The 24,839-nt window shown below is 42.2% G+C and overlaps 1 protein-coding gene across 4 annotated transcripts in view; it reads left to right on the top strand.

Annotated features, from left to right (window-relative positions):
- piezo1 (piezo type mechanosensitive ion channel component 1 (Er blood group)) overlaps positions 1–14,496 on the top strand; it is a 416,932-nt gene extending 402,436 nt beyond the window's left edge. For all 4 annotated transcript variants that reach the window (XM_070898185.1, XM_070898186.1, XM_070898184.1 and 1 more), the window contains 7 exons: positions 1,931–2,119; positions 4,540–4,632; positions 6,253–6,425; positions 8,193–8,315; positions 9,487–9,566; positions 10,252–10,456; positions 11,812–14,496. In XM_070898185.1, the coding sequence (XP_070754286.1) occupies positions 1,931–2,119; positions 4,540–4,632; positions 6,253–6,425; positions 8,193–8,315; positions 9,487–9,566; positions 10,252–10,456; positions 11,812–12,061 (1,113 nt within the window). In that variant the 3' untranslated portion in view covers positions 12,062–14,496. The remainder of the gene's footprint in view (positions 1–1,930; positions 2,120–4,539; positions 4,633–6,252; positions 6,426–8,192; positions 8,316–9,486; positions 9,567–10,251; positions 10,457–11,811) is intronic.
- Positions 14,497–24,839: the final 10,343 nt, after the last annotated feature.

The raw sequence follows: 24,839 nt of genomic DNA, 5'->3' as shown, positions 1-24,839 counted from the left end.
GATATCCCATGGCAATTTCTCTAACCTCCTGTAAATCTAGGACATAGCTCCATTGAGTTTAGAATGAAAATACTTAATTGCAGCAAGCATGAGTAAGTTGCAAAATGTTATTTAACTTATATTTCTTGTAAGAATAAAAGTGCCAACCCGTGTAAATACAGCACAGCACCGGATCAAATTGTGTTCTTATTCCTGAAGGGAGTATATTTTTGAAATATGTTGCACATATTTGCCAAATCCAATCCAAACTTTTGGCAGTAAATGATTTAATAATGACCAACTGTGGGCAAAAGTCTGAATTTTAAAGATGTTTATCCGTAGAGCGCAAAATGATAGTGTATTTATTAACAAAACACGCTCCGATTTTAAAGCATAAAATTAAAATATATCATGAATTTGAACTATAGAGATTTGTAAAATGCACCATCCATCCAGCATAAAATGCACCATTCATGGCTGGAGTCAGGTTGGCTGGTTTTAATGTAATTTCTTCACCCATTAAATGATAATTTACTATAATGAATTATCATTTTTTAGCATGGAAATTCTTATTTAATACTATGCGATGATCATTTCCCTCCACCTCCCAAGGTTACTCCTGTGCATCCACCTTTCAGTGGTCAGTATTCCCTCTCTCATCATCGATGTACATTAAATACATATAATAAGGTACATTCAGAATATTACTTCAAAGTAAGACAAGAAAGTGGAACCAGAGGACATAAATGTAAATTAAGTGAAAAATAAAATGTACTTGCAGTAATAAATGTTAGCAATAATTCACCAGGAAGGATAGTAGAGCTGAAATAATTTGGTTGATTCCAAACACAATTGGATACTGCGATATAAGAGTTAGTGTTCAAGGAGGAGTATTGGTTGGCTAAGTGGCCTTTTCTTGTCGTTGACTTTTCTTAAGTTATGACTGAGACTGGTAACCAAGACTGATGAAATCCATCCAGTAGAAGAAACCTGAATGCAAACATCAGCTGATGACTTGAGCTTTATTTAATCCTGTGTCTCCAGTTGGAAGTCCTCATTTTTGTGGCTAACTGCCTGCCCTGGAGCAATTCCTATCTTTAATTGTGTATTTGCATCACTGTAGGGACATCCATATTGGCCCAAAAATGGCTGTGGCAGGCCAATGAATGGCACCCACTGTTAGTTAGACTTGCCCTGGCCCATTTAATGTGGACGATATTTTGCCCTGCAAAATGCTGGAAGTGTGAGATGGGATATGAGTGAACAGTTAATGCGTATCTCATTAACCAATCAGATTGAAGGAATCTGAAAATAACAATGTAAATACTGAGAAGGAAGTATAAATTAGAGTGGGTGAATTCAATGTCAAATCAGGTACAGAAAGAGAAATAAAATATTGGAATAAGAGAGAGAAAAAAGAGAAAACAAAAAAGTTTTTTAAAATAATTAAAACCTGAAGGAATAACGCTCTACACTTGTAATAGTTAATATTCAGTGTCCGAGAGGTTGACTGACAGTATTTAACATTAATCACGTTGGTAAAAGGGTACTACGACTTGAAATGACTTGATTTAACTTTTTGTGGTGAGTTTGTTTCATATCTGCAGTGTAAGTACAGCAACTTCTCGCCATTTGAATGGGAAGTCAGATAACGAGTTGTCGTTTTTGCAAGGCTAATGGCAGAGCAATGCATCTCCGACAGCAACTATTTGGCTTCCTTATTTAATTGCCTGAAGTCGCTGTGGCATTTGTGCATAAATAACGGCGGCAGCGATTAGTCTCGCCATTATTTTGCCAGCAAACTTTGGCCCATTATTCTTTGCTGCATGAAATGTTTAAAATATCAGTTCTAAATGGGAGTTTATTCTGCCACAATATCTTACTACTCCATATTAGTTTTTAAAACCATGTAAGCTTTTCCTAACGAGGAGTTGTGATTATATTTCCGTAGAGGTATCCACAGCCTAAAGGTCAGAAGAAAAAGAAAATAGTGAAGTATGGAATGGGAGGCCTCATCATTCTTTTCCTCATCTGCATCATCTGGTTTCCCCTTCTCTTCATGTCATTGGTCAGATCAGTAGTCGGCGTGGTCAGTCACCCAATAGATGTGACAGTAACAGTTAAACTTGGTGGCTATCAGGTAATTATTTACTGTGAAAGCTCTTGATACCTAGTTTCAGCATATAAAGAAAGACTTTCATTTATATAGCGCCTTTCACGACCACTGGATGATCCAAAGTGCTTTACAGCCAATTAAGTACTTTTGGTGTGTTGTCACCTCTGTAATGTGGCAAGCGCGGCAGCCAATTTGTACACAGCAAGCTCCCACAAACAGCGATGTGATAATGATCAGATAAACTGTTTTTGTTATGTTGATTGAGGGATAAATATTGGCCAGGTCACCGGTGATAACTCACCTGCTCTTCTTCGAAATAATGCCATGGGATCTTTTATGTCCACCTGAGAGGGAAGCTAGGGCCTCGGTTTAACATCTCATCCGAAAGATGGCACCTCTGATAGTGCAGCACTCCCTCAGCACTGCACTGGAGTGTCCGCCTAGATTTTTGTGCTCAAGTCCCTGGAGTGGGACTTGAACCCACAACCTTCATGACTCAGAAGCAAATGTGCTACTGAGCCACAGCTGACACTTGTATAAGAAAAGTCAGTTCCAAATTTTCCAGAATATATTCAATGTATAGACCAAAGATATTCAAATGGGTTACATTTTTCATGTTGGTTACCCCTGTATTAATATTTAGATATTTTCCTTTTGAAATTTATTTTATTATTTTCTTTCCCTTTTTACTCTTTTTTTTTACAAAGCCCCCACTTTTTTTTCTCTCTTTTCCATGGCAGCTGATGATCATTCCACCATTCACACCCCATCTAGACTCATCTTTTGCTCCTAACTTATGCCATTACCATCTCATTTACGCCCATCCCTTTTGTCTCTTAAATCACTTGTGCCTTCCACCCTATAACAGACCTTCCCATTTGTTCTATCTCCCCTCCTCCTTTCACTGCCCCAGCACTTCCGTAAGAATCTGTTACATCTCAAACTTTTCCAGTTCTGACAAAGGGTCACAGACCTGAAACATTAACTCTGTTTCTCTCTGCCTGACCTGCTGAGATTTCCAGCATTTTCTGTTTTTTATAATATATATATCATGCTGTCATTCACTGCTTCCTTACATGTTGGATTGTGAGTAAAGAAACACTTGCAGGGTAAGGAAAAGGGTGTGAAGAAACTAACAGTCTCTTGTGGATATTTTAGGCAAGTAGTGCATGGTGCCCTGAAAAACCACTAGCCTTACACTTCGTAGAGATTTTTTGGACACAAAATGGCTGCCATGACACTTATTTAGAAGCAGCCATTTAAAAGCTGCATCAGCAGCAGATTTTTCTCCCCTCTTCCCTTCTTTCACCCCCCTCCCATACATGAACACCCAGTAGGGGTCGCAAGTTATGTTGTGAGTCTGCTGATAATATTAAAATGGTGTTGAGCCAGGCAAATTGGATGGGGTCACGCCAAAAGGTGTAAATACAGGGCCCAGTAAATTTCCTGTGGAAAATCCACCATGGAGGAAAATTGTGTCCTATTACTGTTGATCTAAGGGCTAATCAATTTTCAAAACATCATTATTTTACTGAGGGATTCAGAGGCCGAAATTGCCCCTTTCTAGCCGTGATTGCCTCAAAGAGGCGGTCTGGGTCGGTAAGCACTCACTGCTTGGTCGGCGCGAAGGGGCCGCCATTTTACAAATTGCCCTCATGGATTTTCCCGGAGAACGTCTCCGCTCCGCAAGTGTTGTCGACCCCTTACCGACCGGCAGCGACCCCCTTTGCAATGGGAAATAGCCCCGCAGGAAATTGCAACGTGGGAGCGGATTGGCCACTGCTTGGTGCCCCCGACAGCTTTCTCTGGCGGGAAGCTTCTTGTGGCAGGCCGGCGCGTCTGCCCTTAAAGGGGAGGGCGCACTGCCGTGGCCGCCATTTTATTTTAATTGTCGGCCGACTGCCAAGTTGGTCCAACAATGGTGGCCACGGGTTCAACCGGACCGCCAATAGGCAGCCCGGCACCCCCTCTTGGGTACCAGGCCACTGGCCCAGTTGAAACCCTCCCTGGTGGGCCAGTGTTTGCCACTAAAGTGGCTACAGAGTTCGCAGCGGCCCTCCCCTTTGACTCGGAGTGACAGCGGCTCCGACCCGCCTGCACTTCCGCCCCCCTGACAACAACTGTTCTGACATGCCCACACATCCGCCCCGCTGATGACACCACATCCGCCCTGCTCCAAAAACAAAGCTGAATTTCCCTGGATTGTCCATCCCATGCATTGGGGCGGACAGAGTACTTAAAAATCGGTAGATATGCCCCATTTCAGGCAGAGGGCAATTTCGGCCCCTCAGTCTCTGTTGTTTTGAATAAATGTTTGCCACAGATTGTCCAGATTATAATCATTAATAATGTATTGGTGCATGACTTTAAAACCGCTTTTTTATGGTAAAATGTACTTAATGTGAAGGAATATAACAATTGTTTGTTTAACTTTATGCTTGCAGCCCCTGTTTACAATGAGTGCGCAACAACATTCTCTAAAACCATTCAGCCAAAAGGATTATAATGACCTCTGTTCAATGTTTGAACGCAATCCAGTACGTATTTTTTTTTAATTCTGTTGTGTTATAAATGCAATAGTACGAAGTAAATATAACCTCCCTAAGGTGATTCATATGGTGTTATCAGGAAAATAACATTCAATAAGCCTAATTTTCCTTCCAACAACCACCAGCAAATCAAAATAAAAAGAAAGTAATAAAACAAACTAGAAAATAAAAAGGGATTTATTGTAATTTGGACAGTGTACAAATGTTAACATTAAGTCGGTACATAAACTAGACTTGTATTCCCCGGAATATAGAAGGTTAAGGGGTGACTTGATTGAGCTTTTTAGGATTTTGAAATGAATTGATAGAGTAGAGAAAAACAAACTTTTTCTGCTGCTGGGGGAGCCCAGGACAAGGGGACATAATCTTAAAATCAGCACCAGGATGTTCAGGAGAGAAGTTAGGAACCACTTGTTCACACAAATGGTGGTAGAAATGTGGAGCGCTCTCCCACAAAATGCAGTCGATGCTCGTTCAGTTAATAATTTTAAATCTGAGATTGATAGATTTTTGCAAGACAAGGGTGTAGAAGGATATGGAGCCAAGGTGGATGAAGTTAAGATACAGATCAGCCATGATCTCACTGAATGGCAGAACAGGTTCGAAGGGCTGAATGGCCAACTCCTGATGCTGGGTCCAAAATGTAATCTCCAAAAACACAGTGCGCTCACAGTGCGGTTCACTGGAGCAGCAGCAGTAGGAGCCGGGAGTGGTGGTGAAAGATTATTGTGAATATGTATTGGCAATCTCTTGCTAAAACAGCATGTGAAATTGTTTCTATGATTGTCATAGTGAGACAGAAACTCTCCATTCCCCACGCCCACCGAGTTCACTGAGGCAGTGTTCTATCTCCTGTTCATATTGGTATTCTCCACCCCTTCCCACTCCTCCCAGCCCCTGTGTTCACACTGTCGCTCCTTCCCCTCCAATTCATGCTGTCATTCTTCACTCTTTCCCCCCCCCCCCCCCCATTAGGTCACATAGGGAGAATTTGGGGCAAAATGTGCCAGTGTGAACTGGAGGCTCAAAGAAGGGAAGAGTGCCTGTATGAATTTGGTAAAGTTGGGGGGAGGGGGGCGCAGGGAGAGAACAGGAGGGTGCAGAACAGTGCCTCTGTGAACTGGGTAACAATCATAGAAACAATTTCACAATCTGTGTTAACAGCAGAAATTACCAGCACATGCAGAATAACCTGCACTTTCTCAGCAAGAGATTAGCGAAATTCCTCACAATTTTATTCTGCAATGTTTCTGTTAAACAAGTGCTGGAATGTTGGATATACCTACAGTTTTACATTACGAGAAGCCCATTCCCCACTGCTCCATCTGTGTAACTATATATCAGAGGGCAGTATTGAGGGCTGTTTTGACATGTCAGTTATTTTACATAGAAATTATAATATGGAAACAGGCCGTTCGGCCCAGCCAGTCTGTTTTAGCCTTTTTGAAGCTGTTAATCATCTATCACTGGTCTTCTAATTTTGCGTGTATATATTTAAGATCTTTGTCTAGTAATTTATTCAGTGAGATCACCACCTTATTGGTCCTTTTTATAATTTGGACCAGCACATTTCTTGACATCTAAAATGGTTTGTGTCTTCTCCTGAAGGCTGCTATGCAGTTTATCACGCTCTACGGTTATGAGGATGTCATGACTGCACATATAGAGGGAAGTTCAGGATCGCTATGGAGTGTCAGTCCACCTAGTCGACAGGCAATGATTAATGAACTAAACAGCAATGAATCTGTGATGACGCTTCGCCTTATGTGGACTTTTCAACGGTAAGAACACCTTTCAATATCAATAGTATCCAATTGCTAAAACAAAATTGTATATTTAAAAAATGAAAGGGGAAGATTTCCTCTGTGTGCCATGACCTGTGAAATCATAAAAATTGTAAAGAATGCATTTATGATTTCACTGTGTAGTGCAAAGAGGAAATCATATGCCTGAAATTATAACTTTTATAGTAAACATACATTATATTAAATTAATTTTTTACATTGTAATTTAACATTTAACTCAATGCAGAAAAAAAAATCAAAGAAAAACAGATAAATTAAATATAACAATAAACATATTTTGATCCTAAATTTCAGAAACCAAAGCAAATAATATATTTATAATACTAGTTGATCTTCCACAGAGTCACGACAATGCTTGCTTTAGGTCAAGTGGGGTTAGAGGGTGGTGGTGGGGTAATTGGACCAGGACCAAGGGAGGGCTGAAATGTTGTGAGCCAGAAGAAGGAGAAAAGGAAGGTAGAGTGGAGGAAAAGAGGAAAATAGAGAAGGGTTAGAGGGTGAGGAGGAAGGTAGGACAGTTGTATGAAGTGTTCTTAACACTGTACATCTAGACAACAACGTTTATTTGGCTAGTTTTTAAGACCTTTGTGTTGTGTATGCATGCCTGTTTACTGTGTGATGTCTGTAACACTGTTATGCCACATTGAATGTACCCTTATACTGCACACACCTTACCGGTACACCAGAGGGTGCTGCTGCTGCTGGAGGCCTAGGGGTTGCCTGCACACGGCAGGTAACCCAGTATAAAAGGGAACTCACAGCTTGTTGTCGTCACTCAGAAGCTGCAAATAAAGGACTACAGGTCTGCACAGTTTAAGTATCATACTCTGCCTCGTGGAGTCATTACTAAAGGTGCCTACATACCCTACACTTTGGCCAAAGCTTAGTCTTTGATTAACCAAACACTAACTCAACCCATCAGTATCAGGTACCTGGGAGCTGCAAGGTCACTGTGAAGAACTGGAAACATCACTGATTTCATATCCGTGTTGCTGGAACATTTGTCAGAGAACCCACACTTAACAAACAAGGAACAAAATTACAGTAATATGTGACTTTGAAATATGATTTTTGAAAATACAATTTTGTTAGACAATTTATTATGGAGGAAAACTGGCATTGTCCAATTCTCAAAAGAGGAAGTTCACATCTTGTGTCTCAAGCATTACTGCGCCTCATCATCATAGGCAGTCCCTCGAAAACAAGGAAGACCTGCTTCCACTCTAAAAGTGAGTTCTCAGGTGACTGTACAGTCCAATACGGGAATTACAGTCTCTGTCACAGGTGGGACAGACAGTGGTTGAAGGAAAGGGTGGGTGGGGAGTCTGGTTTGCCGCACGCTCCTTCTGCTGCCTGCGCTTGGTTTCTGCATGCTCTTGGCGACGAGACTTTGAGGTGCTCAGCGCCCTCTCGGATGCTCTTCTTCCTCTTAGGGCGGTCTTTGGTCAGGGACTCCCAGGTGTCAGTGGAGATGTCGCACTTTATCAAGGAGGCTTTGAGGGTGTTCTTGAAACGTTTCCTCTGCCCTCCTGGGGCTCTGCCCACTGCGCCTACAGTGCTAACCTCACCATATATAGACCAAGTTAAAATGTATGTGTTTTGAAGTATTTTGGAAACTGTTCAGATCGACTAGAGGTTGACATTAATAAAACCATTGTTAAATGAATGGACAGATTCCTGTGATTTGTCCAGTGTATTTTCATAATTCAATTCGAACAACATTTGATAACTTTATGTCTGCAGAGATCTGAATGTTGGTGGAATACATGAACACACATCAGAGAAGCACACCATCGACCTGGACCCAGAAAACCCTGTGCGGAAACAGTTGGCAGATCTTCTTCTGGGAACTCGGAAGGAGCCTGTGTATGTCTTTGTTTATTTTACTGATCAGAGTACCTCAGATTTAAACTGGTCTTAGTGCTCATCTGTGGAAGCAATATTGGATTCCCATGTACTTACAGAAAGGTCCTATGGAGAAAATCTCTCAATTCCTGAAGGAACAGGTCTCATAAATTTACTGGGATTTTTACACGTGTGGCCTAATGTGACTATTCGAAATTAATCAAAAGATTCAGCCCCCTTTGCAATTGAAGCTGGTCATTTGTAACCCAAGTGGTACGTGAATAATCTGAAAAACATTGAATATATCCCAAAATAGGATCATCATAATTCTTTTGAATGAAGTATTTCAACCAGTTACCAGTCAACTGTGCAACCATCTTCCCTTTATAAGTGATAACTATAATATAGTTGAAAATATTGTTAAAAGGAACTGATGATGCCTAAGTGGAGGAATGGAATCCAGAGGACTAATGTCCAAAGTAATGATATCACTAATACAAATCACTGCTATAGTATAGAGTAGGATTGTATAGATCAATGCATCATTTCTATTTTGTTCGCATTATGAAATGTATATATTTTTATTTTTGTGCAACAATGGTGCCAGTCTTCAAAATAATAAATTACTCAATACTCCAAAATGCTACATGTGCACTGTGTACCAGTACTTTTGATCTCTTTAATAAGATTACTGACTTTGTGTCCTGCAAGGGGCATGTGTGGACAACTCATGAACCCTATTAGCAAGAGAACTGGAAACCACAGATGTTTAATCAAATGTCGTGGCAGATTAGAGAATGTTAGATTGGGATTGGAGGTTGGAAACTATGCTAAAAGAATCAAAGAGGCATGACCAAATGTCTTTGGTTGCTAAAATCACTCAAATGTAATATATAATAGTGATTTTAGCAACAAAACAATTGCTGGCAATAAAAGTTGACATATATGGTTGTGCATTCCCGCATTATCATTTGTGAGGCATGATCACAGGGAGTGCATTGTGGATACACATTATGTGACTTTCCGTTCATTAGTTTTAGTGGATGGAAAATCACAGCGTGCACACCCTGGATTTCCCACGATATGTTCGCTATCTGTGCTACTCCTCACTAAAGGCACTGGATTGCAGAATTGGCCCTATAGCATAACAGCATGTGTTGATTTGATGTTTCTGTATGTTCTTTATTTGCAGATTGATTTCACATATGTTGCCAAAATACATTAGAGCTCCGAATGGGCTAGACGCTAATCCTGTCCAACAGATGTATCCAGGTAAAATGACTTAGTTACCTAGTAGGAAACTTTACCTATTTTTAAAATAATAAATTAAAAGATTTACTGACAAAATGTGCTAAGTGTTACAAAGATATTCATTTTGCAGTATTACATTTTTCATTAGGAAGCCTTAGCTTTTCTTTGCTTTATGTAGTATACATAATCTTGTCCAATCTTCTACAATTGCATTATTTAATTTTTCACAGTTTTGATTCCTTGAAAGATTTGTTTTAATCCTGTGGAAAGTTGTTGCCCTATAAAACTAAAGGTGAACACATTGATTCCATCCATAACTTTTTTCCCCTTTTTTACTCTGTTGCTGGGCAGTTTCATGACCTTGATTATCCAAGTTCTGAACATCAAAATATGTGAGACTTAAATTTTGCCCTTGAGTGAATAAAGTACACCATGCAGAAATCCTAGATGTGTGAGACATGGGGACTCTGATCTCAAAGTGAAACAGTAGCTGAATACTGCTTGAGTACTGCACACTAACCCACAAAACAAGTCACTATTACAACAGATATAAATTCTGTGTACTGAAGGGGCTTGTAACAACTACTTATTTGGGATTTTGCCCACTGAGCAAATATATTGAGGATACAAATCAAAATTCCCCAGTAACATTTAATGAGATTAATTTCTTCTCAACAATACATTAAAAACTTTTCACCGTTGACAGAGCATGAAAATAGTTACCTGAATGTGACAATGGAACTGCAAAGGCACACTGGGAAGGATGCAAATGATTCGGACAGTATCTTGGAATGGTGGGTGATACAGACCAAGACCGAAGAATGCAAACAAAATGAGTGTAATGAATTGCAGATGGTCATTTTCAGTGACAAGGTCAGCCCACCAAGCTTGGGCTTCCTCGCTGGACATGGGTACGTTTCTTTAATAAATGTAACAGTAACAATTGTTGTTTTCTTGGCATAATAAAGCTTTGATAAAATATTCTGCATATTAATGAATGCAGTACTTGGAACTGGAAATAATTAAATATTAAGAAATTATCTTAGTTAATTTGGTTCTGATATATTTCAAAAGGTCTTTAATCAAATCAGCAGAAACAGAAGTTGAAATCCAAGCGATAGATTTACTGGGCTTTATCCACTCCACAGCCATTTAACGCCACTGTTTTCTTGGGCGGTTAAGGCATCTGCCTGACTCAAATCGGGGTCCTATGATGTCATTAGGACCCTGATGCAATTGTAACTGCCTACTGGGTGGAGCCTCTACTGTGTCTTTGACTACCTTTACCAAGGTTTTAAATTGAAGGCCTCAGCTTCTCTCAAAAGCCTAGTCTTGCAATTGATATGTTTCCCACAACTATCACTCGGTGTCGTGCAATTTGCTGGATGCTGTAATGAGAGTCTCTGCGGAATGAAATATCTCCATGTATCAATTTGAAACCTTTCTTTCCCTCCTGCTGTACCAGGATTTCTAAATCCCTTTTTTTTTAATTATTCAAAAACTAACTGGTGAATGAATTTCAGGTACTTTAGTCAAGTAAAGTTTCATATTCAAAAGTAGTACCAAGTCCATATTTTTTATTTCAAAAATACTTGCATTTCTGTAGTGTTTTCACCTCAGGACATCACAAAGCACTTTACAGCCAATGAAGCACTTTTGAAGTGTAGTCACTGTTGCACTGTAGGAAAAAGTCTGACAAAGGGTCATCGACCCGAAACGTTAACTCTGCTACCTCCCCACAGATGCTGCCTGACCCGCTGAGATTTCCAGCATTTTCTGTTTTTATTCCAAATTCCAGCATCCGCAGTATTTTGCTTTTGTGTTGTTGTAGTCTTATAGCATTCCCTGAGTACATTATAACAGTGATTACACTCCAAAAGTACTTCCTTGGCTTAAAGCGCTTTGAGACGTTCAGTGGTCATGAAAGGCGCTATAAAAACCCATCTTTTTTTTCTTTTGCACTGAAATGTTAGGCTACATTATGTGCATGTTTCTGGAGTGAGACTGGAACCTACAATCTTCTCACTAAAAAGAGCTGGACCGATATTGGTTATCAAGTGGGATCGAGGCTTATAGTAATATTAACGATGTTACTTTGAAGTTTTCAGTGGAGATTTTGGAAGAAAATCAGTCTTCCTTTAAGTAAGGGATCAACAGGTGAGATGGAGTAGAGTCCATCATGGGATAATCACACACAGCCTCTGAAGACATCAGGCTCGATGAGTTGAATGGCCTTTTCTTACTTTGGATTTTCTTAATTTTTCAGAATAATGGGTCTTTACATCTCAATTGTGCTGGTTGTTGGGAAGTTCGTGCGAGGCTTCTTCAGTGAAATCTCATATTCTATCATGTTCGAGGAGCTGCCTTGTGTGGATCGTATCTTAAAACTGTGCCATGATATCTTCCTCGTGAGAGAGAACGGAGAGTTGGAGGTGGAGGAAGAACTCTATGCCAAACTGATCTTCTTATACCGCTCACCTGAAACAATGATTAAATGGACTAGAGAAAAGGATTAATAGTTGCCTGTTTCTACTTTTCTCTCTCTCTTTCTTTTATTTTTTTCTTCCTGTCTGTCTCTCTTTTCTCCCTTTCTGTCACTCTCTCTCTCTTTCTTGACTGTCTCTTTCTGTCTTTCTCTCTTGGCTGAGCCAAGTTGAATGTGCACATCCTGATTGGTGGAAGACTTACCTCAGATTGTCAAAAATCTATAAGCCTGCTTTACCTCCTCTTATTCCTGTGGGAGTTATTTGCCTTCATCGGTCTTAATAAAATGGATTTAATGTCTTCCAACACAAGCACCACTCAGTGAGGTTGACTTTTAAACCTGAAATGAATTAGTGGCAATGTCGTGTTGCTGAAGACTGCATGTTGAATAGGGGAGAAACTGGCCTGCCTTTTGTTTCTACTATCCACCTGTACCATGAAAAACAATATTATTTCAGAATACTTATTTTGACCAGTTCTTTAGTTTGGGCCAGAGCTACAGTACAGGCTATTTACCCAGGACAACTAGGAAAACTAGACCTATCGTCTACACTAATGGGGCTTGGGGAACCTCAAAGAAGATTGACAATACTGTTCTACTTTCTGTTCAACAAAATGCCAAGCTGTTCAAAGTTCTGCAATGAAAGTACAAAGAAGTGGAGACCTAAAACACTTAACACATTTTGATATTTTTAAAAAGATGTTAACTATTTTAAGGACTATTTTGGTGCTTGCCAGGTGACCATTTATTTGGAAACATTGTTGAGTGCAACAGTGCAAAGATAGATTCAGAATCCCATGGGAACTCTCATGAAAACCTTTCACGATAAGAAGTCCACAGAAGCACAGAAAGGTTGTCGCATTGAGAGCAGGAAGCTGGATTGATTCAATAATGTTACTGCATTAGCAATATGGAGACTGCAACATCACAGCAGTATCAAGATATTATTTTACTTTATATTTTGTTTATTTTACACAGTTTCAGAACTTTGATAAATTTACAGCCCAATATTATTTTCTAAGTGCCTCTGATTCTCACGGTAATCTGACTGTAGTAAATGGAAAATTACTCTTTTGTAATGTTAACTTTCACTGCACTTATCAATGGGGCTTTTGTGCAACAGATCGATCAACTACTTTTTGCTAAAGATCATGTTGCAGGCGATTGTAATTACAGGATATCCAGGTGCACTAATCTGATTTTTTTTAAAATAAAAAATATTTGTAAGGGTGAATGGGAATGATAAAGTTTGACACCTAAATTAAGGATGTCCTTTGAATGGCAATGATTGTATATGTTTTCCTAATTGTGATAAAACCTGATTCCTTGACTGGGAATAAGATTAATAGAAAGCACTCTGGTACATGAGTTGAAGGCTGATAGATAATGTTAATATGGCTTTAAATTCCTTGTACATTACTGTGTCAGAGCAATGCATTATGTTTGCGACTGGATGGGGAAACACAACTTTAAAAACAAGGCACTTTTAGTCTGATTTGAGAAGTTCTCTTGCCTTTTTTCTTGTATTTCTCATTGATTTCAAATTGTAGTGGGATTATGTTGTACTAAAATAGCAATAATAGTATCAAAAATTCTGTAAATTAGCACTGTTCAGGCAAAATTTTAAATCACTGGGGAAGCAAATATAAAATGTCCCTTTTAAGAGTTTAATCAAATCTTAACTTTTTGTTCATCATGATTTTGTGAGCAGAGATTTACAACTCATTAATTGGGTTTAAACTTTTTTTCTCCACCAGGCCTTCCCTTCCCTTTGCCTCCAAGGAATGGTTTGAAATTGAAAAGACACTTAAGACCTTAATTTATAAATCCAAAGGTGTAAATGCTACAAAGGGAATGTGGCCCAGTTCAAAGTACAGTAGATGCAAGAGAATGCCTGCAATGTTTGCTGTAGTACAATTTATCCTTACTTTTATACTACACATGGCCTAATTGCCAGTAGTTTATCGCTCCCCTTGGTGACCTGGTTAATAATGTTTCTGAATAAAACCCAGAATGTTTTAAAAAATATATAAATTCTCCTGTTCTGAAACCTCTTTGCTGCTTGGATATAGTAAAATATATCCAATTCCATTTTGCACCTACTGCATTCAATACGAATGTGCCATTATAACAAGTGATGGAGATATTCTCTTCTTTTAGTGTACAGGCTTTTAACTATAATGATAATGAATGGGTTTTGCACTACCTGTGAATCAATACTGCATTGAAGTGATGGGATGGCATAGATGAAGAAAAATGTGTTGAAGTAACAGATTCAATTGGAATAAAAACAGGTCCTGCAGGTGACATATAGTTTTTTGTAAATATGCAAAAAATGTGACATGTTTCACACTTGTCCCATGCAAGGGCAGAATTTATGTATGAAAGTTTAAGACCTGCACTTAAACCCAAAGCTCCATTCAATACTTTATTTCTGAATCAATAAACTTTGTATTTGGTCTAGAACCTGAGTCCTAGTACTTCAATAAATAAGTTTGCCAATGTAGCCCAGCAGTGAGATGCACTGAAAGTTTCAATTACTTTTCAGATTTTTGCTAACAAATTTGCATGAACATTCTCATTGATCTCAATGGAAGTGGAAATTGGGTGGTTTATCGAACAGGCAGCAAATCCACAATGTCTGTTTTACACCCGGGCGGCAACTTGATAATCTACATCCCAGTGTCAGAATTGTTTACATATTAAATATGCAAATGAGCATGTTAGTGATGAAGCTGCTTTAATTTGCTATGACCAAATTGAAAAAAAAAATGAATCAAAATGGAATAATGAAAGGAAAGAAAACAATAAATAAAGATTTTTTTTGAAAAGTAAGCATTGAAACTGAACTCCAGTGAGGATCAGCCAGCCATGCTTTTATGGCTGTTCTTTTCCCTATTGGTGGTCAATTTGCTACCAGAGCAAGATGTATTTCGATTATGATTCAACTTGTTATTTATTTTGATGATAAACAGATAATGGTCCCGTATCAGACTTTTGCTGCACTCCACATGTTTTTCTTGATTTTCCAGTGTACACATGATGGAAAGTATGGAATCAGTTCATGTATTTTACCCAAAATTAGAAATAATTTTTTTTTTAATTCATTCCTGGGACGTGGGTGTCACTGGCAAGGCTAGCATTTATTCCCCATCCCGAATTGCCCTTGAGAAGATGGTGGTGAGCCGTTTTTTTTTGAACCGCTGCAGTCCGTGTGTTCAAGGTACTCCCACAGTGTTGCTGGGGACGGTTTTTCAGGATTTTGATCCAGCGACAATGAAGGAACGGCGATATCCTTCCAAGTCAGGATGGTATGTGACTTGGAGGGGAACGTAGAAGTGGTGGCGTTCCCATGTGCCTACTGCCCTTGTCCTTTTAGGTGATAGAGGCCGCGGGTTTGGGAGATGTTGCCTAAGGAACCTTGGTGAGTTGCTGTAGTGCATCTTGTAGATGGTACGCACTGCAGCCAGGGTGGAGGGAGTGAATGTTTAAGGTGGTGGATGGGATGCCAATCAAGCGGGCTGCTTTGTCCTGGATGTTGTCAAGCTTCTTGAGTGTTGTTGGAGCTGGACTCATCCAAGCAAGTGGAGAGTAGTCCATCATACTCCTGACTTGTGCCTTGTTGATGGTGCTCTTGTTGCCATTGTATTTATATGGCTGGTCCAGTTAAGTTTCTAGTCAATGGTTACCCCCAGGATGTTGATGGTGGGAAATTCGCCGATGGTAATGCCGTTGAATGTCAAAGGGCGGTGGTTAGACTCTCGTTTGTTGGAGATAGTAATTGCCTGGCACTTTTGTGACGCAAATGTTACTTGCCACTTACCAGCCCAAGTCTGAATGTTGTCCATGTCTTGCTGCATGCGGGCATGAACTGCTTCTTTATCTGAGGAGTTGCAAATGGCACTCAACACTGTGCAGTCATCAGTGAACATCCCCACTTCTGACCTTATGATAGAGGGAAGGTCATTGATGAAGCAGCTGAAGATGGTTGGGCCTAGGACACTGCCCTGAGGAACTCCAGCAGCAATGTCCTGGGGCTGTGATGATTGACCTCCAACCACCACAACCATCTTCCTTTGTGATAGTTATGACTCCAGCCAGTGGTGAGCTTTCTCCCCGACTTCAGTTTTACTAGGCCTCCTTGATGTCACATTCTGTTAAATGTTGCCTTGATGCCAATGGCAGTCATGCTCACTTCACCACTGGAATTAAGCTCTTTTGTCCATGTTTGGACCAAGGCTGTAATGAGGTCTGGAGCCGAATGGTCCTGGCAGAACCCAAACTGAGCATCAGTGAGCAGGTTATTGGTGAGTAAGTGCCGCTTGCTAGCACTGTCGACGACACCTTCCATCACTTTGCTGATAATTGAGAGTAGACTGATGGGGTGGTAATTGGCTGGATTGGATTTGTCCTGCTTTTTGTGGACAGGACATACCTGGACACTTTCCCACATTGTCAGATAGATGTCAGTGTTTGTAGCTGTACTGGAACAGCTTGGCTAGAGGCGCGACTAGTTCTGGAGCACAAGTCTTCAGCATGACAGCCGGGATGTTGTCGGGGCCCATAGCCTTTGCTGTATCCACTGCGCTCAGCCGTTTCTTGATATCACATGGAGTGAATCGAATTGGCTGAAGACTGACTTCTGTAATGGTGGGGACCTCAGGAGGAGGCCGAAATGGATCATCCACTCGGCCCTTCTGGCTGAAGATGGTTGCAAATGCTTCAGCCTGGCCTTTTGCACTCACGTGCTGGGCTCTGCCATCATTAAGGATGGGGATATTCATGAGGCCTTCTCCTCCCATTAGTTGTTTAATGGTCCACCACCATTCACAACTGGATGTGGCAGGACTGCAGAGCTTTGATCTTATCCGTTGATTGTGGATCGCTTAGCCCCGTCTATGGCATGCTGCTTCTGCAGCTTAGCATGCATGTAGTCCTGTGTTGCAGCTTCCCCAGGTGGCAGCTCATTTTTAGGTACACCTGGTGCTGCTCCTGGTCTGCTCTTCTTCACTCCTCATTGAACCAGGGTTGGTCTCCTGGCTTGATGGTGATGGTAGAGTGAGGGATATGCTGGCCATGAATTTACAGACTGTGCTGGAATACAATTCTGCTGCTGCTGCTGATGGCCAATAGGGCCTCATGGATGCCCAGTTGTGACCTGGTAGATCTGTTCCGAATCTATCCCATTTAGCACCGTGGTGATGCAACACAACACGATGGAGGGTGTCTTCAATGTGAAGACAGGACTTCATCTTCACAATGTGCGATGGTCACAGCTACCAGTGCTGTCATGGACCGATGCATCTGCGACCAGTAGATTCTAAATCTCTGGCATTAAATTGACAGCAAGACTGGTTCTTTTAAAACAGTTCGAAATAGTTCATTAAACACACACATGCACGTCTTATCAGAGAAACAGCAGTTGTCAGCTCGCCTACGGACCTATTTAGTTACAATAGATTATAAAAAGGTATACTTCATTTTCCTCTGGCTGAGCACACGGCCTACTGTTTGGGCTGGTCTTGAGAGGACAGTTTTCCTGTTTTGCCGTGTGCTCAAGAGAGGAGAGAGACCCAGTGATCTGTGCTTGGGTCTTTATAATCCTTAAGTACATTGTTTCTCAGAAAGGATTGCCTCTTGATTCCAGAGCTGTTTCTGATTGGCTTCTCCTCATACCTATGTCTGTCTGGGGGATCTGGGTCCATTCCTTGATTAGGTTAACGGCTTTCCAATTAACACCTTTAAGTTTCGATGGGTTTCAAAGACATTTCCTTTGTTCCTTTAAATTCTGTCCAGCCAGAAGACAATATACAAACAGAACACGCTGGAAGTCTGTGAGCATCCATTTTGTCTCTTTCAAAACTGTCTTTTCATATAATCTCATTTTTTAATATTTATATATATATTATACAGAATCAATTTTGTCATTATTAACCACTTTTATTCTTACAAACTTCCCACCTTGAGGGGGAAATATCCTTATTGACTCCTCATATGGTTTATCTCCTCAGGGCTCACATCATAAACATGAGAGGGTTCTGATAGCTCTGCTGTTTATGTTTCTGTGAGGTGGATGACCACTGTTTAATGAGTTTTAAACTTAGAGAGAAAAAAAAGTGCATGGCCTGACTCGGTCCCCACCTCGTAAGGTGTATGCCACATGTAGGGGATTTACTATAATACAATAACATCTCCAGCGGTACCCTCCCTTTCCCGTACCTTCAGTGCACCATCGCTTCTCAAAGCACATTGATATTCGTGAGTCATGCTGCAGCTCCTGCTTCTCCATCTTCCCTCGGCTTCAGTCATGGCCAGTATCATCCTGGCAATCGTGAAGATCCGTAACATTGAAACATAGAAAATAGGTGCAGGAGTAGGCCATTCGGCCCTTGGAGCCTGCACCGCCATTCAATAAGATCATGGCTGATCATTCCCTCAGTATCCCTTTCCTGCTTTCTCTCCATACCCCTTGATCCCCTTAGCCGTAAGGGCCATATCTAACTCCCTCTTGAATATATCCAATGAACTGGCATCAACAACTCTCTGCGGCAGGGAATTCCACAGGTTAACAACTCTGAGTGAAGAAGTTTCTCCAGTCCTAAATGGCCTATCCCTTATCCTAAGACTATGTACCCTGGTTCTGGACTTCCCCAACATCGGGAACATTCTTCCCGCATCTAACCTGTCCAGTCCCGTCAGAATCTTATACGTTGCTATGAGATCCCGTCTCACCCTTCTAAACTCCAGTGAATAAAGGCTCAGTTGATCCAGTCTCTCCTCATATGACAGTCCAGCCATCCCTGGAATCAGTCTGGTGAACCTTCGCTGCACTCCCTCAATAGCAAGAACGTCCTTCCTCAGATTAGGAGACCAAAACTCAACACAATATTCCAGGTGAGGCCTCACTATGGCCCTGTACAACTGCAGTAAGACCTCCCTGCTCCTATACTCAAATCCCCTAGCTATGAACGCCAACATACCTTTTGCCTTCTTCACTGGCTGCTGTACCTGCATGCCCACTTTCAGTGACTGATGAACCATGACACCCAGGTCTTGTTGCACCTCCCCTTTTCCTAATCTGCCGCCATTCAGATAATATTCTGCACTTCGTGTTTTTGCCTCCCAAATGGATAACCTCACATTAATCCACATTATACTGCATCTGCCATGAATTTGCCCACTCACCTAACCTGTCCAACTCACCCTGCAGCCTCTTAGCGCCCACCTCACAGCTCACATCGTCACCCAGTTTAGTGTCATCCGCAAACTTGGAGATATTACATTCAATTCCTTCATCTAAATTGTTAATGTATATTGTAAAGAGCTGGGGTCCCAGCACTGAGCCCTGCGGCACCCCACTAGTCACTGCCTGCCATTCTGAAAAGGACCCATTTATCCCGACTCTCTGCTTCCTGTCTGCCAACCAGTTCTCTATCCACATCAGTACATTACCCCCAATACCATGCGCTTTGATTTTGCACACCAATCTCTTATGCGGGACCTTGTCAAAAGCCTTTTGAAAGTCCAAATACACCACATCCACAGGTTCTCCCTTGTCCACTCTGCTGGTTACATCCTCAAAAAATTCCAGAAGATTCGTCAAGCATGATTTCCCTTTCATAAATCCAGGCTGACTTGGTCCGATCCTGTCACTGCTTTCCAAATGCACTGCTATTTCAGCCTTAATGATTGATTCCAACATTTTCCCCACTACTGATGTCAAGCTAACCGGTCTATAATTACCCGCTTTCTCTCCTTCCTTTTTTTAAAAGTGGTGTTACATTAGCTACCCTCCAGTCCATAGGAACTGATCCAGAGTCGATAGACTGTTGGAAAATGATCACCAATGCATCCACTATTTCTAGGGCCACTTCCTTAAGTACTCTGGGATGCAGACTATCAGGCCCCAGGGATTTAGCGGCCTTCAATCCCATCAATTTCCCTAACACAATTTCCCGCCTAATAAAGATATCCTTCAGTTCCTCCTTCTCACTAGACCTACTGTCCCCTAGTACAATGGAAGGTTATTTGTGTCTTCCTTCGTGAAGACAGAACCGAAGTATTTGTTCAATTGGTCTGCCATTTCTTTGTCCCCCACCTGAATCCGACTGCAAGAGACCTACGTTTGTCTTTACTAATCTTTTTTTCTTCACATATTTATAGAAGCTTTTGCAGTCAGTTTTTATGTTCCCTGCAAGCTTCCTCTCATACTCTATTTCCCCCCTCTTAATTAAACCCTTAGTCTTCCTCTGCTGAATTCTAAATTTTTTCCCAGTCCTCAGGTTTGTTGCTGTTTCTGGCCAAATTATATGCCTCTTCCTTGGCTTTAACACCATTCTTAATTTCCCTTGTTAGCCATGGTTGAGCCACCTTCCCCGTTTTATTTTTACTCCAGACAGGGATGAACAATTGCTGAAGTTCATCCATATGACCTTTAAATGTTTACCATTGCTTATCCACCGTCAACCCTTTAAGTATCCTTTGCCAGTCTATTCTAGCCAATTCACGCCTCATACCGTCGAAGTTACGTTTCCTTAAGTTCAGGACCCTAGTTTCCGAATTAACTGTGTCACTCTCCATCTTAATAAAGAATTCTACCATATTATGGTCACTCTTCCCCATGGGGCCTCGCACAACAAGATTGCTAATTAGTCTCTTCTCATTACACATCACCCAGTCTAGGATGACCAGCTCCCTAGTTGGTTCCTCGACATTGGTCTCGAAAACCATCTCTAATACACTCCAGGAAATCCTCCTCCACCGCATTGCTCCCAGTTAGGTTAGCCCAATCAATATGTAGATTAATGTCGCCCATGATAACTGCTGTACCTTTATTGCACACATCCCGTATTTCTTGTTTGAACCTGTCTCCAACCTCACTACTACTGTTTGGTGGTCTGTATACAACTCCCACTAGTGTTTTCTGCCCTTTGGAATTCCGCAGTTCCACCCATACCGATTCCACATCATCCAGGCTAATGTCCCTCCTTACTATTGCATTAATTTCCTCTTTAACCAGCAACGCCACCCTGCCTCCTTTTCCTTTCTGTCTATCCTTCCTAAATGTTGAATACCCTTGGATGTTGAGTTGCCAGCCTTGGTCACCCTGGAGCCATGTCTACGTGATGCCAATTACATCATACCCGTTAACTGCTATCTGCGCAGTTAATTCATCCACCTTATTCCGAATACTCCTCTCATTGAGGCACAGAGCCTTCAGGCTTGTCTTTTTAACACACTTTGCCCTTTAGAATTTTGCTGTAATGTGGCCCTTTTTGTTTTTTTGCCTTGGGTTTCTCTGCCCTCCACTTTTACTATTCTCCTTTCTATCTTTTGCTTCTGACTCCATTTTATATTCCTTTGTCTCCTTGCATAGATTCCCATCCCCCTGCCATATTAGTTTAACTCCTCCCCAACAGCACTAGCAAACACTCCCCCTAGGACATTGGTTCCAGTCCTGCCCAGGTGCAGACCATCCGGTTTGTACTGGTCCCACCTCCCCCAGAACCGGTTCCAATGCCCCAGGAATTTGAATCCCTCCCTTCTGCACCCTTGCTCAAGCCACGTATTCATCTGAGCTATCCTGCGATTCCTACTCTGACTAGCACGTGGCACTGGTAGCAATCCTGAGATTACTTCTTTTGAGGTCCTACTTTTTAATTTAACTCCTAGCTCCCTAAATTTGTCTCGTAGGACCTCATCCCGTTTTTTACCTATATCGTTGGTACCTATATGCACCACGATAATTGACTGTTCACCCTCCCTTTTCAGAATGTCCTGCACCCGCTCCGAGACATCCTTGACCCTTGCACCAGGGAGGCAACATACCATCCTGGAGTCTCGGTTGCGGCCGCAGAAACGCCTATCTATTCCCCTTACAATTGAATCACCTATCACTATCGCTCTCCCACTCTTTTTCCTGCCCTCCTGTGCAGCAGAGCCAGCCACGGTGCCATGAACTTGGCTGCTGCTGCTCTCCCCTGATGAGTCATCCCACTCAACAGTACTCAAAGCGGTGTATCTGTTTTGCAGGGGGATGACCGCAGGGGATCCCTGCACTACCTTCCTTGCACTGCTCTTCCTGTTGGTCTTCCATTCCCTATCTGGCTGTGGACCCTTTACCTGCGGTAAGACCATGGTCTGTGGGAAACGAGATCAGTGCAGTATTTACTCTTTGGCTGTTTTTAACTGATTAATGTGAATCCACTTCTTGTACTTAACACCCTTTTCCCCCGGTATCTGAATCAAATAAACCGCGGGGTTCAATCGGTCTATAATGGTATGCGGTCTCCACCACCTGGGCTCAAAGGCAGCTTCTTTTTCCCATAATTTGGAATCATTACTGAGTCTCCCACCTCGTATTCAAAGGGACGTACTTTCTTGTCAAAGTACCTTTTTAATTTGTCTTTTTTACTTCCCCAATTTGGTGGCCACAAATCGATTGATCTGATCAGTGTGATCTATCACTTGTTCCAGCCATTTGGAACTATATGGTTTCATTGTCAGGGGACTCATCCCTGTTAATGTTAGCTGGCCTGATACGGGGAGTTGTTCTATGAGGTGTGGACCTCATTGCCATTAACCATGTTGGCCCATTGAGTGGGGTGATCTGCACACAATTTTATAAACATTTACTTGAGGATCCTGTTCTCCTTTTCGACCCCTCTGGATGACTGAGGCTGGTGAGCCATATGTAATTTGTGTTTTATCCCCAACATTTCCTGCAGGTGACTAAAAATCTTACCGGTAAAGTGTGAACTTGATCGCTGTCCAATTGTACTGGTACTCCCCACCCACAAAACACATGATTCAATAGTGTTTTGGCTGCTGTGTTGGAGCGGCAGGGGAATGCTTCGATCCATTTAGTGAATTGATCCACCACCACTAGGGCGTGCTGAAAATTGCCTTGCGCCTGTTGAAGTGGCCCAATGAAGTCTATCTGGAGGTGAGTCCATGGCCCTTGAAGCAAGGCTCGGTTAGTGCATGCGGGAGGATTGTGTTGCAGGCACGGTAGGCATCATGCCACGTATTGGTTGATTGTTTCCCTCGTGGAAGGTCACCAAGCTGTGGATGCTACCTTATAAAAGGTTACCAGGGCCGAATAGTGCCCTGTGTCGGGTGGGAGTGAAAGAGAGAGAGCAGTTCCTGACCCGCCTCTGGTGGAACACACAACACCAGGCAGGCGTTTGGCTTTCTTTTGAACATCAACTGCTCATCTGAGTCAGGAGCAGTGGCTAGTATGGTATTGGGAGCCCAGGCCGTTGGTTGAGGAAGGGGTCTGCCTTCTTCGTGCCAGGCGCTTAAAACAGCATATGACCAGTATTGCTGCTGCAAGGATTTTAAATCTAGGTGATCTGTTGGGGAAGCCTTGCTAACAGCATTGCAGGGCTCAACAACCATATCCTCTATCTCCTTGTCAATCACAGCGTCCTTGGCTGCTCTGTCTGCTCTGGAATTTCCCTCACTATGTGGATCCCCTTTTCTATGGGCTGCTACCTTTCCTATGAAGCAGGGCTGGGCTCGCTGTTTAAGGTATGACCAGAGCAGGCATAACCAGGGCCCATGGACCAGGGCCTTACCATCTACTGTCATTTTTGTGGTATAAGGGCAAGGAGAGCATGGTGTTTATAGCATAGGCACTATCGGACCAAATATTCACGGGTCTATCTGAGGTTTCCTTCACAGCAGTTAGAAGTGTGGCGATTTCTGCATATTGTGAAGACAGTCTGTTGCATCTTCGCTGGATGGTTCTTTCTGGCAATACCACAGCATACCTGGTGTGAGGGGTTCCTCAATGTGACATCTGGGGCACCCTGTATGGGCTCTTTCTGCACAGGATGGGTCTCAAAGTTAATCAGGGGCAATGGACATTCATGCGGGTCCTCCTCATCGACCAGAAATCTTGGCAGCAATGTGGTGGGTTTGGAAATGGTATCAATGTCTCTTTCCATAAATTCCAATGACCATTTGCTGAGGCGCTGTGAGGAAACTAACGAGTCTCCCGGTTTCATCAGTAGTTTCAGAGGTGTGTGTCCGCTGTGCAGGATTGTAGCCTGTAACCTGGTAATAAAGGTAAAGTGATGTACCGACCAGAAGACGGCCAATAGGCGGCGCTCACATGCGTTATGTCTTTTCTGCCCCCTGCAGGATTCGAGACGCATATGCAATGGGCTGTAGTCGATTAGCTTATGTTTGGCACAGAACTGCAGTGAGGCTTTGTTCTGTGGCCCTGACCTACAAATGGAAGGGCTGTGTGGGATCAGGAGGGATCAGACATGCGGCCTGTATCATTGCAGTTTTTAATTTAGTCATGGACTGGATGTGAGCATCAGTCCGTGCCGGGCGTATGTCATCACCCTGCAGTTTTATTAAATCAAACAGAAGCTTTGCACACTCTGCAAAGCCTGGTATAAAGTTCCTTTGGTACACCACCAAACCCAAGAATGATCGTAGGGCTGTTTTGGAAGTGGGTAATGGCAGTCGCTGTATTATCTCCACCTTGTGAGAGTCGGGGGATGCTCCGTCTGGAGAAATGGACACTCCGAGAAAGGTGACCCGTTCTTTTACTAATTCACCTTTATGGGGATTCACCTTTAGTACCGCCTGAGCCAACAATGTCAAAAGTTCATGCAAAAGGGACAGATGCTCCTCCATGCTGTCGGGTGCCAGCAGCAGATCATCTACGTACTGCAGCAAGCAGGTAGGGCGGGAAAAGTCTTTTAAAATTACAGCCATTCTTTTGTGGAATATCGTGGGGGCATTGTGGAACCCCTGAGGCAAGCATGTCCAGGTGTAGCTCTGGTCCTCAA

Source organism: Pristiophorus japonicus, chromosome 13, assembly GCF_044704955.1.
Source record: "Pristiophorus japonicus isolate sPriJap1 chromosome 13, sPriJap1.hap1, whole genome shotgun sequence".
NCBI classification, from domain to species: domain Eukaryota; kingdom Metazoa; phylum Chordata; class Chondrichthyes; family Pristiophoridae; genus Pristiophorus; species Pristiophorus japonicus.
Note: the sequence above shows the minus strand (reverse complement) of the source record. Positions and strands in the feature narration are given on the sequence as shown.